General features: G+C 40.2%; 2 protein-coding genes across 2 annotated transcripts in view; one reads left to right on the forward strand and one right to left on the reverse strand.

Annotated features, from left to right (window-relative positions):
* LOC140932621 (ADP-ribosylhydrolase ARH3-like) overlaps window positions 1–543 on the reverse strand; it is an 8,601-nt gene extending 8,058 nt beyond the window's left edge. The window contains exon 1 of the mRNA XM_073382136.1: window positions 1–543. This exon is cut by the window's left edge and continues 7 nt beyond it. Coding sequence (XP_073238237.1) covers window positions 1–446 — 446 coding nt within the window. The 5' untranslated portion in view covers window positions 447–543.
* Window positions 544–641: 98 nt separating this feature from the next.
* LOC140932625 (uncharacterized) lies at window positions 642–1,661 on the forward strand. Its single transcript, XM_073382140.1, has one exon. It carries the CDS (start codon window positions 650–652, stop codon window positions 1,523–1,525), a length of 876 nt encoding a protein of 291 aa, XP_073238241.1. The 5' UTR covers window positions 642–649; the 3' UTR covers window positions 1,526–1,661.
* The last annotated feature ends 13,663 nt before the right edge of the window (window positions 1,662–15,324 follow it).

A 15,324-nucleotide genomic window follows, 5' to 3' on the forward strand; every position in this document is an offset into this window, starting at 1 on the left:
AGTTCCTTAGAAGTTCGACTAAAAAGTGCAAGAGGTGAAATCCTCATAGCTGCACCATTACCATACGAGCCCTGTCCATCAAACTGGCTGCGGGCAGGAGAGGTTACATCCTCGGGATCCTCGTCCCGTAAACGCTTGAACACTCTCCCCACAGCGCTCCCGTATCCACGGTCGGGATCTCTAAAGAACTCCTCCACAAATGCCTTGGCCATATTGCGGTTATCGTATTTCTGTTGTTCTGTAAGAGACTTGCAAATAGCTCGAGTCATCGCTGAATCGTCCGTATAAGGAATGCGCTCTTCGTTGTCTTTGATTCTTGTCATAGTGTAGTCAGTGACCTCTCCCCAAGGAATGATACCCGACACGCCTTCGTACTTAGAACCAAGGCAATCTCCGACCAATGCTCCCACAAGAGTTCCACGATATTTGCTTAACGCTCTACTCATTCTGATGACTGCACTTCTCAGAAAACTTTCACGTCCACTAAGGTTCCATTCTATTCCGATCTACTCAGAGTAATCTATTTCAAGCTATTTCAATCACAACTGAACAGACTCAAAACGGGTCAGCGGACTCATTGCTTGAAACAACCCATAAATCCTTGCGGGTTGACTTTCATCATGGCGGCAAAGGTTACATGTATAAGAAAATGGTGATTTTTAGGCTTATATCTCGGCATTATTTGCGCAAGTGCCTCTTTATTGGGAATATTTCCCACCTTCATCCAAGAGAAAAGATACTGAGCCCAATATTCGCGCGTTCCATTTCAGATGCCATAGTAAGAGTCAAACAATCGTTGACTGCAAAATTGAACGAGGCCACGAGGAACAAGCTTGAAGCAGGAGGTACCAATTTATTTGTTGGAACAGGGCAGTATTTTGAAGACGAGAAGAATGAGAGGGTTATAGTACTGTCCTTAGGAGACGATGGAAACTCGAGACCACCACTTATGTTGCTAGATACTATAATACCTCGCAATGAGGTTGATAATTTGGAAAACGAACTGAATTCCCTTCCGCCTGTTAATTCAGTTCGTTCTGGCGAGTTAGACAGTGTACAGCATGGACCATGGAAATTTGGGTTTGTTCAAAAGCCTTCCTTTTCAGTCTTTTCAACATTTGGGTTCTGTTGCCAGCTTCAGCATTCCAGTTTACAAGGAGCATATGTAAGAATTTTGGGTAAAGGTTTATATGAAGATATTCTGGTTTCAAATATTGAGCATGTCCAAGTGTCCCTCTCTCCTGAACCATGGGAAGAGCGGAGGTTGCAACTAAAAATGAAAAATGGAGATGTCGTTAGCATAGTTGAGGACTGTGTGGAAAGTGTCACCAGCGAGCATGGTTTAGCTTCTCTCATGATCTCTACAGAGTGGATGGTCAAGTGTGCTGGTCACTTGTGTGTGACAGCAAGGCACTTGGGAGGAACCCTCTCCTTAAAACTTCCTTCTGTACTAAGAGCAGATGTCAACCCATGGGTAGCGATGAGGAACAAACTCTGGGCTGAGAAAATTAACAATGAAAGTTGAAGATGAACGACAGCTATATTAGGCTGGGTTTAGGGCCATTGCTAGCATGAGGTAAGGCAAGACAGCTGCCTCATCAACAATGTCAGTTGTATGAAGAAATGACAATTTCTCTTTTCCATGGGTTTCAGTTTCTGCAGCATATTTCAGATTTTGAGGGAGGGCAAGAATCCCTGTGCCTAGCCTCTACAGTAGGTGTTTTCTGGGTGGCTGTGATTACTAGAAGTCTTTTATATTATATGGCCACCCTTAGAAAATGGCCTACTGACAATTTAATACAGGTTTGACCAGTCTAAAGGGAAACTAAGGAAAGTAGATGGTGATGAGACGATGTATCCTTCAGAAGACAGATTAACCTCTCCTTAAGCTTAAAGAAGAGAAATTGGAGGGGTGTTTGGAAAAGAAAGCCACAAGTGGCATCTGATAAACTACATCCCCTTGTACAGTGGAACCCAATTAATATGGACAGCCAGACATTCCATATTAGTATATACACACTCAGTGATCTTGGTGATTTAAGCAATCTGATTGGTTTGCTATCTCAGACTATTCAACAATATTCACCTCCTAGCAAGTGGATAATGTGTGAGCTCGGTGTTTTTCCCATTTTTTTAGAGAACGATCTTTTAAAAGTCAACAAAATCCTAGGGCTGACTTTTTTTAAGGCAAGAAAAGACTTGGAAGGATTCAATACGGCGTTTTTCAATTTACTGTAGCTGAGTTTTGTGCTCGGTGGATTGTTTACAACTCCCGTGTATTCGCGTAGAAGAAGCCATTTTGTGAACTCAGCATTTTCTAACGAGAAAATTTTGGCTCAAAAATCGAAGTTTATTTATAACGAACAAATTTAAAAGGAAATGTTTGCAGAAATTCTACGTTTCAAGTAAACAGGAAAAAGAATGATACAGGAAGACAACGTCTTACCTCGAGCAACCGAGCCGCCTTTTTGTCAGCACTTCATGTGAAGAATGACACAACAAACCCTTTTGGCTATAAACTTGGCGAGTCAACAGAAAACAACAAAGCTCTACTTTTCTTCTCAGGTAAAAAAACAGTTCAAACTTTTAGCGGTTCCATTTAAGCCATTACGCTGTTGTTTGCGAAATGATAAACTTGTGAATTGCCATGTTTGAAAATTCTGCAAAGATCTGTTTTTAAACTTACCCGTGATTTGATCTGTTAATCAAATCGTACTTTTTAATGGTTTCCTCTCTGATTTTGTTGAGATCACTTAGTGTGTATATACTAAAACAACTATTCTTTTGAATCTCTGTGAATAGTGGCTGTGGGAATATTTACCTCGCCGCTTTCGCGGCTCGGTAAATATTTGGCAGCTATTCACCTCGATTTCAAAGAATAATTGTTAAGTATCCATATTATCGAGGTGTCCTTATTAAGTGGGCCCTCCAAAAAAAAAAATGTTACACACACATATTTTTTTTGATATAGAGATAAAATGAAGCAATGACTGAAACAAAAGCCAAGAAGTAGCTGGCTGATTTTACTGCAGTAATGGGCTAAAAAAGCCAGCTGCTGTCTACTAATGACAGCCCTACAGTGTGTGTGGTACTTTTCAAGAAAGTGGTCATACTTTTCAAGGAGGTGGTCATTTATTACTGGTGAGGAACATAAAGTATAGCTTGAAACTCTGCTTGCAAAATGAAAGATTGGCAGCAACTCCAAGATAATACTGTAATTTTTTAGTATTATTTGCCATTATTAAGCGGGTTGATTTTAAAGAAATTAATATTGCAGCTTTTCATCTGGACAAATAAACTGTCCCTAACTTACAGGTGTCAATATTAACCCTTCAAGTCCCAGTAGTGACCAAGATCAATTTTCTCCTAACAATATCCATACACTGTCCAGAGAAAATTATGAGAATTAATAAAATGATCACCCAAGAGAAACTGCCTTGATCTATTATCAACTTCTCTCAACTAATTCTTTAAGGAAATGTATGGAGATCAGTTTGGAGAATTTGTATGTGGATACCGGGGTTTAAAGGGTTAAATGGGTGTCCAGAGAGTGAGGTTCCACCGTATATTCATGTGAAACACAGAGGGAATTTGACCTTTGATTTTAATCAAAGAGTTACTTTGGGCCTTTTTCCATGTACCCCTTGAGTTACAGACCATTGCAACCCATGTATTAAATTATTTACCACACTTGTGTAGTCATGTCAGGGTTGTCAGAAAGGATTTTTAAAAGTGGCTGGTCTCCCAGGGAAAGTAGCCAGTCATTTGTCCGACAAATCCTCCCATATTTGTTTTGTTTGAATCATTTTCAAACTGAGAGTAGCTGGCTGATTTTACTGCAGTAATGGACTAAAAAAGCCAGCTGCTGTCCAGCTCCTGTGGCCTCGTTTCCCCAAAGCATCAAGCTTTTCTCTGTTTCACTGTCACGCCATCAAAAATAAAAATGGAAACCAATCTATACAGAAAGTCCAGAATCTAGGAAATGAAAGAAGATAAATATAATATACAAAAAGCCTCGCCAATAATCAGGTTTGTGACGTTTTAGCCAAATTTACAAAGTTTTGTATGGAGGCGTCATGTTTAATAGTGTCTTGTGAGGGGCACAAATATGGTGGCCAGAAACCAATAGACATCTGTCTTTGAGTTTTCATACAAAAGCGTGAAATATACAACACTTGAGGACTTCATTAAGATTAAAGTAATATTAATTATTCAGAGACAAGGAGTGTTTAGATGACAAAATCTCCAAAAATTGTTAACTTTTTTAACCCACATGGTAGCTTTCTTGGTCACCAGCTAAATTTTGCATTATGGAAAAGCTTGGAAACTCAAGTGTCCTATTTCATAAAATGAAGAACACTTTCGAACCAAAAATTTTTAAAAAAGGTGTTTAGCTGCGGTAATATCTCACGAAAGTAGAAACTCAGAAGAATTGATGGTTCCTTAATTGAATTTTGGTGACTTCATGTGAAAACCAAGAATATCCTTGCCTAGTTCCTAGGCCTCATTATTTCCATATGGTCAATGCATTTCCAGTCACGTGGTCCACCTGTTTACCTCAGATACATCATCCAAAGGGAGGATTGACCGAGAAGGCCTTAAAAAATGTAAACAGGGAGCAGGCAAACTATGTCCTATAGCCTTAGGTGTCTAGGGTCCTTCTTAAGTTCTTAGCTGTTCCCACTAAACAAGCTTTCTGGAGCAATGCAATGATCCCAGGTGTTCCCATCTTGCTGATCTACATCCTTAGGAGCTTACTCACAGTCCCAAGAGCTCTAATTACAATAGGGATTTCAGATCTTCTGCTCTTTTTTTAAGTCCTTATAGTGGTCGATCTTTTGCTAATCTTTTTCTGCTACCTGTGCATTTATTGGACAGTCATACTTCAATACTCTTTTGGGTTATGTGTTATCTGTGGCATTCTGAGGAGCAGTTGTTATCAAAGTTATGGACCAAAAGAGACTACTCGTTAAGCACAGATGAAGTTATAAGGTTGACTGGTTCGCGTAACTGTGTATATATAAACACTTGGAGAGTTTGCCAGACACAAGTTCACAAGCCTTTGATTGGAAACAGTTTGCCAGACACTCTTCTCTCTCTTTGGGAAAATAAGACTCAGTCCCAAACTTTGACTTTGAGATAAGTAAGGGACTCATCCAGACTTTGAGATCAGGGAGGGCTTCATCCAGACTTTGAGATAAGGGAGGGACTTATCCAGACCTTGAGATAAGGGAAGGAATCATCCAGACCTTGAGATAAGGGAAGGAATCATCCAGACCTTGAGATAAGGGAAGGAATCATCCAGACTTTGAGATGAGGGTGGGACTTATCCAGACCTTGAGATAAGGGAGGGACTTATCCAGACTTTGAGATAAGGGAGGAACTCATACAGACCTTGAAATAAGAGAGGGACTTGTCCAGACCTTGAGATAATGGAGGGACTCATCCAACCTTTGGATAAGGGAGGGAGTCATCCAGACCTAGAGATAGTTGAGGGACTGATCCAGACCAAGAGATAAAGGAGAGACTGATCCAGACTTTGAGACAAGGGAGGGACTCACCCAGACCTTGACATAAAGGAGGGATTAATCCAGACTTTGAGATAAGGGAGGGACTCATTCAGACCTTAAAATAAGAGAGATACTGATCCAGACTTTGAGATAAGTGAAGGAATCATGCAGACCTTGAGATAAGGGAAGGAATCATCCAGACTTTGAGATAAGGGAAGGACTCATCCAGACCATGAGATAAGGGAAGGATTCATCCAGACCTTGAGATAAGGGAGGGACTGATCCAGACCTTGAGATAAGGGAAGGACTCATCCAGACCTTGACATAAAGGAAGGACTAATCCAGACTTTGAGACAAGGGAGGGACTAATCCAAACTTTGAGACAAGGGAGGGACTGATCCAAACCTTGAGATAAGGGAAGGACTAATCCAGACTTTGAGATAAGGGAGGGACTGGTCCAGACTTTGAGATAAGGGAGGGACTAATCCAAACTTTGAGACAAGGGAGGGACTGATCCGGACCTTGAGATAAGGGAAGGACTAATCCAGACTTTGAGATAAGGGAGGGACTGATCCAGACTTTGAGACAAGGGAGGGACTCATCCAGACCTTGAGATAAGGGAAGGATTCATCCAGACCTTGAGGTAAGGGAGGGACTGATCCAGACTTTGAGACAAGGGAGGGACTCATCCAGACCTTGACATAAAGGAAGGACTAATCCAGACTTTGAGACAAGGGAGGGACTGATCCAGACCTTGAGATTATGGAGAAACTAATCCAGACCTTAAGATAAGTGAGGGACTCATCCAGACTTTGAGACTAGGGAGGGACTCATCCAGACCTTGACATAAAGGAGGGACTAATCCAGACTTTGACATAAGGGAAGGAATTATCCGGACCTTGAGATAAGGAAAGGACTCATCCAAACCTTGAGATAATGGAGGGACTCATCCAACCTTAAGATAAGAGAGTGACTCATCCAGACCTAGAAATAGTGGAGGGACTGATCCAGACCAAGAGATAAGGGAGGGACTAATCCAGACTTTGAGATGAGGGAAGGAACCATCCAGACCTTGAGATAACGGAAGGACTCATCCAGACCTTGAGATAAGGGAAGGACTCATCCAGACCTTGAGATAAGGGAAGGACTCATCCAGACCTTGATGAGATAAGGGAAGGACTCATCCAGACCTTGATGAGATAAGGGAGGGACTCATCCAGACCTCGCGATAAGGGAGGGATTCATCCAGACCTTGAGATAAGGGAGGGATTCATACAGACCTTGCGATAAGGGAGGGACTCATCCAGACCTTGCGATAAGGGAGGGATTCATACAGACCTTTAGATAAGGGAGGGACTCATCCAGACCTTTAGATAAGGGAGGGACTCATCCAGACCTTGAGATAAGGGAAGGACTCATCCAGACCTTGAGATAAAGGAAGGAATCATCCAGACCTTGATGAGATAAGGGAAGGACTCATCCAGACTTTGAGATGAGGGTGGGACTTATCCAGACCTTGAGATAAGGGAGGGACTTATCCAGACCTTGATGAGATAAGGGAAGGACTCATCCAGACCTTGATGAAATAAGGGAAGGACTCATCCAGACCTTGATGAGATAAGGGAGGAACTCATCCAGACCTCGCGATAAGGGAGGGATTCATCCAGACCTTGAGATAAGGGAGGGATTCATACAGACCTTGCGATAAGGGACGGACTCATCCAGACCTTTAGATAAGGGAGGGACTCATCCAGACCTTGAGATAAGGGAGGGACTCATCCAGACCTTAAGATAAGGGAGGGACTCATCCAGACCGATAGATAGGGGAGGGACTTTGTGCTGACGTAGGTTTTTTTTGTTACGTTTTTTTAGATTCTCTTCAATTTGATGTTTCCATATGGGGCAGAACAATTGAAGCGTCCATATTATTTACATCTGTTCACGCATTTGGGTTTGGCTTTAAGGTTTAAATTTTTTTTGTTTTGGAAGATGTTATCCGCCCAGAATGGGCAGTAAAAGCCGGCAAGGGTGACGAAGAGTGGCCTGGTCCTAATCCCAAAGGCAAAGTCGTTAGATTTTGCTCTCGTTACGAGGCCGGTAGGTACTCGCGGGTTTCCCTTCCTCAAAACCAGTATTTCCATCTGCAAGTTAGAACAAAGGCAAGCACACTAAGATCCACTCTATAAATAATGGAATCTAGGGGCGACCACATCTTATTCATACAAGTCTTCAGACTCATGCTGTTCATTAACACACGCGACCTATCCCAGCACAGACTGACTAAAGTATATTTCAGCTGATGAAGGCTACACTGCGGAGTTTTTTAGACTTTGCGTTTAATTCTATTTGTAAAGATTTTCTTCTGAGGGCATATTTCGATTTATTTACACCGCAATTTGGGAGGATTGGTCGATTTGCATGAAAGAGCCCTAAATTTGATTCTTAAAAAAAAAATTGTCAGAGCTACCTACAAACTAACGCACTTGCTGCATGCATGGTTGTGGCGTAAAATCTTCATACAGTATTTGAGTTGCTTTATTTTACCAACAAAGCTAGCCGCTGTAGAACAATGATGAACTCGAAATTCTTCATACACTATTGAATTTCTGGTTGATTCTGCACCTAGCGTGGGCGATTAGTTGGCGCTAGAGTACTCACACCTGTCTCTAAACATCGGCTCAATTTTTTTTTTACAGGCCCAGCGGAACATGATAGAGTCAACAGGCATTCAAACTCAAAAGTCCCTCATACATCTGTTGCGTACGAGTAAGTTTTGCACTTGAAGTTGACGTGTTATTCTAGAGTAAGCATATATCTCTGGGCATGAAATAAATTGCTTAAGTTTTACTGCCCTCGGCTCTGGATTTGTTGGGATTTTCTTAATTAAAGTTATTAATAAGGCTTTTAAACTTTGAAAAGAGCACTTTTCCGGTAGTTTTCCCTGATAAATTGTCCTTTGATAGTTGCCTTGTGGGTCGGCATTGCCATGAATTATTTTAATTCGAGGAAGACAGGATTAAAACTTTTAAAGTCCTCATTCCTTAACTTACTTCGCAGTCGCGCGGGTCGTACATTTGTCTCTTAAGTCAAAACTTTAACATTGTTCACTCTATAAGACTGAGAAGTTCGTTTTGAGAGCAAGTCGCGCTAAATTAAAAATATGCCTCATAATTGTTCTTCGTATGATTAGCATTCCCTTCTAAACATTAGTCATTGAACGGAAGTACGGAATGAATGAGATTCGCTTTTCAAAAGCCCCCTTTTCTTGTTTTTACCGTTTAATGGATCATTACTCAGGATAATTGATCATTAATCACAAACGCGTTGTTGCGATGTTGATCTTCCGCGAACGTTCGCGGTTTGTTTTATAGCTGCGACGATAAAGTTCCAGTTTCGAAAGTGCACGTGCCTTTTAGAATCATCCAATCATTTGTGTTTTGTAGTGCGGTTTCTACGAACGTTCAGTGGGCGTATGCAAAATATGGACGGCTCTTCAGTAGTTCTTCATTAATCATCAGCTTTTTGTTGAGACGTTGATCCTTCTTGAAAGTTCGCAGTTTTTCTTTTTTTCTAACCAAGATGAAGTTCCAGTTTCGAAACTGCACGTGCCCTCTAAAATCATCCAATCATTTTTGCTTTGCAATGCTGTTTGTGCGAACTCTCAGTGGGCGTATGCAACTTTGAACCTCTTCGGTAAACCGGGTTTGCTTTGTTTTAGTTTCCGACCATCTTGCCTTACCATTTCCTTTATAGAAACTGCAATATTTTCTGTTGGCGAAGCCAAGGTTTTCGGGTCTCTTCGACGGGTATTTTAACTGCCGGCCTGAACTTTTCCCATATCAATAGGCTCTCCCATACTGTTACCAGGTCGACAACTATTTAAAAATGGCATGCGTTCCTGTTAAAGAAGAGCAGGTTAAGTGTCATCGTTGTGGTCTTTATTAACTTTCCCGTCAAAAAAATAATTTCTGTGGATATTGGTGAAGTATAAATGAAAAAATCTTAAAGCCTACAATAAAGAAAAATTGGCAAGTTGTTAAAATTTCCATGACTTTCGTGCAGGCCATCACGTACAAATCATTCATCCAGCTTGAACCCCTTTCCTATGCTATGAACTTACGACAAAACAGTTTGAAGAGGCCCTCACGTGCTTCCACCAGGGGTCTTACGGGAGTGAAATTTAAGTTCAAGTTCATTTTATTCAAGTTGCCGTAAATTATTTTAATCATAAGCAAATGATTAAGGAACTTATAATATGAGAGAGCGTTTACTATGAAATCATTGGTACTTGTTAATGTAGAAACGCGTAGTGGCCAAAGAAGTAAAGAGCTTTCAAGATGGCTATTACCACAACAGCCACAATTCAATTACCAAAGAGAGTTATGTTAAGTTCATCCGGTCCAGGGCTGTGCTTTAGCAGAGCCCAGTGGCCCCTGAAGCCTATCTTTGGCGACAAGAAAATCTTACTTTTTTCATACAAATCCTATGCTGTAATCCCGGTCATAATAATTGTTAAAACGCTTGCTGATTTTCGGCCTCCTTCCCTTTCAATGTTGACTTTCAGGAGGTATATGCTTAAGTAAACCCGTCAAACCAATACTTGGGGGGAAGAGAGGGGAGCCTCACGTGTGCCTATACAACATAGTCGAGTCTCCTGTTTTTTTCTTTCTTTTTATTTTTTCCAGAAGTGTTTCAAGGAATTATGACAGTGATTGTGGGCACCCCAGAACAGTTTCAGAGCACTGGACCCCCTTCAATTTTTCTTAGAGCACAACCTTGCGGTCTCTTTAAGTTTGTATCAGTTAATGCCAAATAATGACGAAGTTGGCAGTCTAAAATTGAAATCTTTCGATATTTTCTGTTTTAGGTCAGAATTCAGTTACTCTGAGACATGTTTAGCATCATAGACAGAAACCTTAAACTGTGCCGTATTCATGTTGAATATCGGATCTTGAAACTTAAACATCGCTTAATGGTCGCCTGTACCTGTACTGAGCGCACATGAAATTAAAAATAACACACCAAAAATAGCTTACAGATGCAATTATTTTAAGGGACAGTGTCACAATTTTATTGCCCATTCTTGAAATTCTAACAGAAGTGCCGGCTTTTTTCGATATCAATTCGCTAATGGTGCCCTTGTCGGTCGGCCCTTTTTGGGTGCGCGAGGTCCCGAGTTCGATCCCCAGTGACTTCTCCTTTCTCGTGTGGTTTTAACTAGCTTCAGAACTTCTGAACTAGCTTTAAATACCCTCAAAACGGAGCACTGATGGAGAGGGGGATAGGGAGGAAGTAAAATGAGCGCACCATCGACCTCAAGTTTATCAGTTAAATTACCGTCACAAGTTATCGACTTAAAATATTACTTCTATAACAGTTGTGAAAAGGTGTAGTTGATCCCCTAGGTGCAGTTTGGAAACAGAAAAGTATGAAGGGGTTATATTCAAAGGAAACTGTGTAACATCGATGGGGAAGTGATTCACTACTGAGTTGATTAATTCAGTTCACTTCCAATCTTTTTATGGACAAGGAAAATTGACTTTGTCAAGTCAGTTCAATGATAAGCTACTTTTTGCAGGAAAAAAGTGGATAAGGTCAGGAACCCATATTGATGAAAAAAAATAAATAAAAAAATTCGAAAATTATTCTTCACTGCGTTGGTCTTTGTCCACTTTGCATGAAGTGAATTTACTTCGATATTTCAAAGCCTTTGAGTTTGTTCTACGATAAGCCATTGAAGACAGTTACACGGAAACTTGGGAGACTCGTGATCATATCCCTTTGTTGCTTATATTGTGGTTATCCGGCGAAAATTCCCGAATGAGTCATCCTATCACAATACCAAGCAAACCGCCCTCACCCTAGTAATCTATAAAATTTGCCCTTCTCTGTATTATAACTTTCAATTAAGTCGCACGAATTTTTTCTCTTTGGAATTGAAAAAATGTAATTAACGTGCAAAGACCCGAAGTTTTGTTCAAAGTTTTCCTTTCTGGTAAATTCTGGTCGTTCTTTTACTTTACTTGACGTCAATTAAGTTAAATAATTTCTATGGTACTTTATTGCAATGTTGTAACGGTTAGTTAGTTAGGTAAGATTCCCTGCGGGCTTTAATGCTACGAAAACAAAGCAGGTTCATGGTTTTGAAACATTGCTATGTGTCATTTCGACGTTCAAAGGCTCCGCTGCGGAAGTTATGGCCGTGTTTCAGACCTTTAGACAGTAGACGTAAGGGCGTTATGGATGAAGGAATAGTTTAACTATTCATTACTTACGTTTCATGCAAATGATATTGCAAGAAGTATGTCGATATTGAGAAACATGGCAATGACGTTACTGTACTTTAACGTAATCTTTAATAACTGGGATTATCTAGATATTAACTTTGTCACGATCTTCGTTTAGTGTGCTTGAATCTAGCATAGATGTGATTCAAGTTACTGTCTCACCGACCTAACCACGAGAAATCACTACAAAACATCCTTTTGATTTTCCTTGTATTCATTCGCATGAGGCTCATGAAACTCCATTCATAAATGTTTTTTGTGTTCCTTTTTTTCTGTTTAATTGAGCTATAAGTAAAACCAATTTTAGCAATCATTTTTCGATTTTATGTTTTTTAGTATTTTTTTGAAATTATGTGTACTAGTAATTCAGGCTCGCACGTCTATTAGTTGTAATAAACATTCCGAAGGGTCACAATTTCTTGTCAAAATAAAGTGTTACAATACTGAGGTACAATTATACAATATTGAACGCATAAGAGAATTTATCGGCGAGTTAACAGAATTTAATAAATCGAGAACATAGCTGTAGAACGGCTTTCCGATCCCTGGCTAGAGAGTTGGCTAGCAACCCTGATAATTTTTTAGAGAGTTGGCTAGCAACGCTGATAATCACTTTCGTCGTAAATCCTGAATCTCAGAAAAACAATACAATATGAAAAGTGCTACACAAGAGGTTTCATTTGAATGGTCACACTGAGATTTTATCCACAGATACAGCGACAAGTCTATGACTGGCAACTACTGATGAGTTGAAATAAACAAAAATGGGGCTCTTTTATTTGTGTTAGTGACTGCGACTTATAGATCTGTTAGTATCGTTTGAAAGTTAGACTTTGAGGGTTACATGATCTTCAATAGGTGGGGTTTTTATGAGAATCAGTTTTAATAACCCCTTTTGACTGTTAATACAGTATAATATGAGCCGTTGTTACCATAGTAACCAAGCCTGGGGCGTTGATTTCACTTCAATCTCTCTTGAGCTTAAGACGAGTAATATAAATGAAGATAAACAAGTTAGAACATTTCTAGGAAATAAAGTACACAATATCAGGATTTTAACATCTTAAAAGACTAAATTTTTTTCTTATTTTCGTCGTTGGTACTCCAAGTTGATCTCCTTCAACTTGATGGTGTTTCTAACTTCTAGTAAACTAACAGTTTGAATTCCAATTTCCAACATAAGTAGGTACTGGTAGGAGAATTGTGTCTGAAAATATCGTAACATCAGCCAATTCAGTTCGCGTGACTCTCAATAAGCGGGCTGGGTTCACCCTCTTGTCTTAGCCTGTTCACAGACCCTCTATTTTCTCGTCAAAGTCCGTCGAGCGCGCGTGATAAAATATAAACCGCGGGGGATTTATTGACCGCCAGCGCAAGGGGGTAGCGCTCGAAAAGAACGAAAAGAAAAATAAAACAACGTCCGTGTACAGGCTACCTTGTCTTGGCTCTTTGTTTTGAAATTACTACAATTATGGAGGCGTGACACTAAGGAAGAAGTAGAAGGTTTATAAAAGGCGCTTTGGTGTATGGAACGTCGCCACTCGAATTTACTAGTTTTAAAATGAACCTACTTGAGGGATTATCTTCGTTCCTCAACACGTTTTTGTAGACAAGCACGAATGATTAAGAGGGGTGTCATTTAAAAGGGTAACCGAGTGCCCCCTTATCCGTAATAGAGGGAAATTACACCTTCAGTGTGGCCGGAGCGATTATTTTCAGTGTATGAGTGGAATGATTATCTTGGATAAGACGTTCGCGTTTGGTGCATTCCTAGCACTCGTTTGAACACGTAGTCTCCTGTTTGCTTTGATATTTTCTGAAAATGTAGAACGATCAACACAGCGTTTCCGTCAAAACAACTTGGAACATAACTTTTGCAATTTTAGGACTGATATCAGGAACTGTTGTCTTGAACTATAAGTACAATATTCGGTACAGTACTGTCAAACTACGTTCCTGCGCCCGCTTAACATCAGTGTCACCTGCACCGAACACCTCCTTTTGCATGACTGTCCTCTGAGCTATGCATAAGCATGTCAGAGACAGGAAAGAGAAAAAGTTCAATTAACTGTCTTGAATTCCCAAAGTGGTACTCGAACTCGAACTTTTACCCGCAGTCCAAGTTAATTTTAAGTTTAACCGTGATAAATGGTTAAAAAATATACCATGTGGTGAGAGTTGGCTAGTTAAGTATACTTGAATCTTGAAACTTCCGCCGAACTCCTTACCACTACCACTGCTATTAATAATAGCGGGATCCTTATACGCTAACTATATCAAATACCGCGGAGAAATAGTCGTGTTAAACTTCTCAAAAGGAAACTTGCTTAACCTTTCGCAGTTAAGGCGGTTACAAAGAAATTCCGAAGTTCGTAGCAGCCCTCATGTACCGTTGACTCCCACGTGTATGATCTCACGTCCGTCTGTTGCCAAAGGAAAACAAAGGTGTGTCTCGCGTCATGCACACGTATTCGTCTCTGTGGATATCTATTTCCACTAACGAATTCAACTGACTCATGATACGTGACTTTTCTTTCCTAAAATCCTATACACTGATGGGTTGGCTCTAAGTGTAATAAACGGCAAGCAAATTGATTTTCATGAATATGACTAAAACCAAGAGGCAGCCGATCGAAACAACCATCTAGCCAATGTGAACATGCAACGTCGAGTCGACTTCCCTCTCTTAACGAGTGCACGGTTTTTTGTTGTGAAATCTTGAGCTGCTCTAATTTTTCGCCATATTTCTACCTTTCTTTTTCCGACTGTGAATTAAAAGAATATAGTGTCTCAGTCTTTACAGGCGACTTTAACAAAAGTTCTTTTTCTCTACGGCCAAGGAAAAAGGGAACGACACTGATGAAAGTCATGCCAGCTGTATCTTTTAGGTCAATATTTGAAAAGTGTGTTTTGTTTTCTTGATTTTAGGTCGGTAAATATCTAGTTTCCTGATTTCAAAACCCACTTCTGCTTCCAAACTTGCATTATCTAACCTACGGAAACCACACAACAGTTGTAGATCATTACGTGTTTTAATTTTAGCAACGAGATGTCGGTAATCACGAACCGTTCAACCAAACCAAACCGTGAAGCAAAACTGCTTCACCTCTTACGTTAAAGAACGACAATACATAAGCTTGAACCTCTCTTTGCAATAACTAAAAATTCCTAGTTAGTAAGGACAGAACAAAGAACTGAACGGGTCAACTTTAAAGCACGTTAACTACAGTGTTAGCCCGAATGCCGTGACGAACACACAAAGGACGACTTTTGCCCCCAATTTAAATTAACTAATGGAATAGGACCCCGATTATAATCTTTTTATAGCAAACCGTTCTCCAGTCTCTTATAGCACGTGAGATGGCGGAAAGTCAGTTAGCCAGAGCTTTGTTTTAAAGAATAAAAGACCTGCTAAAAATGGGCTATTTAGGTTTTATTTATTTCTGTCTTATTCAATAAAGTGCAAATGAAACGTTTTTCTGCAATCCTGCATCTTGGTAATTACTAAAAACTCGAGAGTAATTTCC

The sequence above is a fragment of the Porites lutea genome, chromosome 4 (genome assembly GCF_958299795.1).
Source record: "Porites lutea chromosome 4, jaPorLute2.1, whole genome shotgun sequence".
Classification (NCBI taxonomy): domain Eukaryota; kingdom Metazoa; phylum Cnidaria; class Anthozoa; order Scleractinia; family Poritidae; genus Porites; species Porites lutea.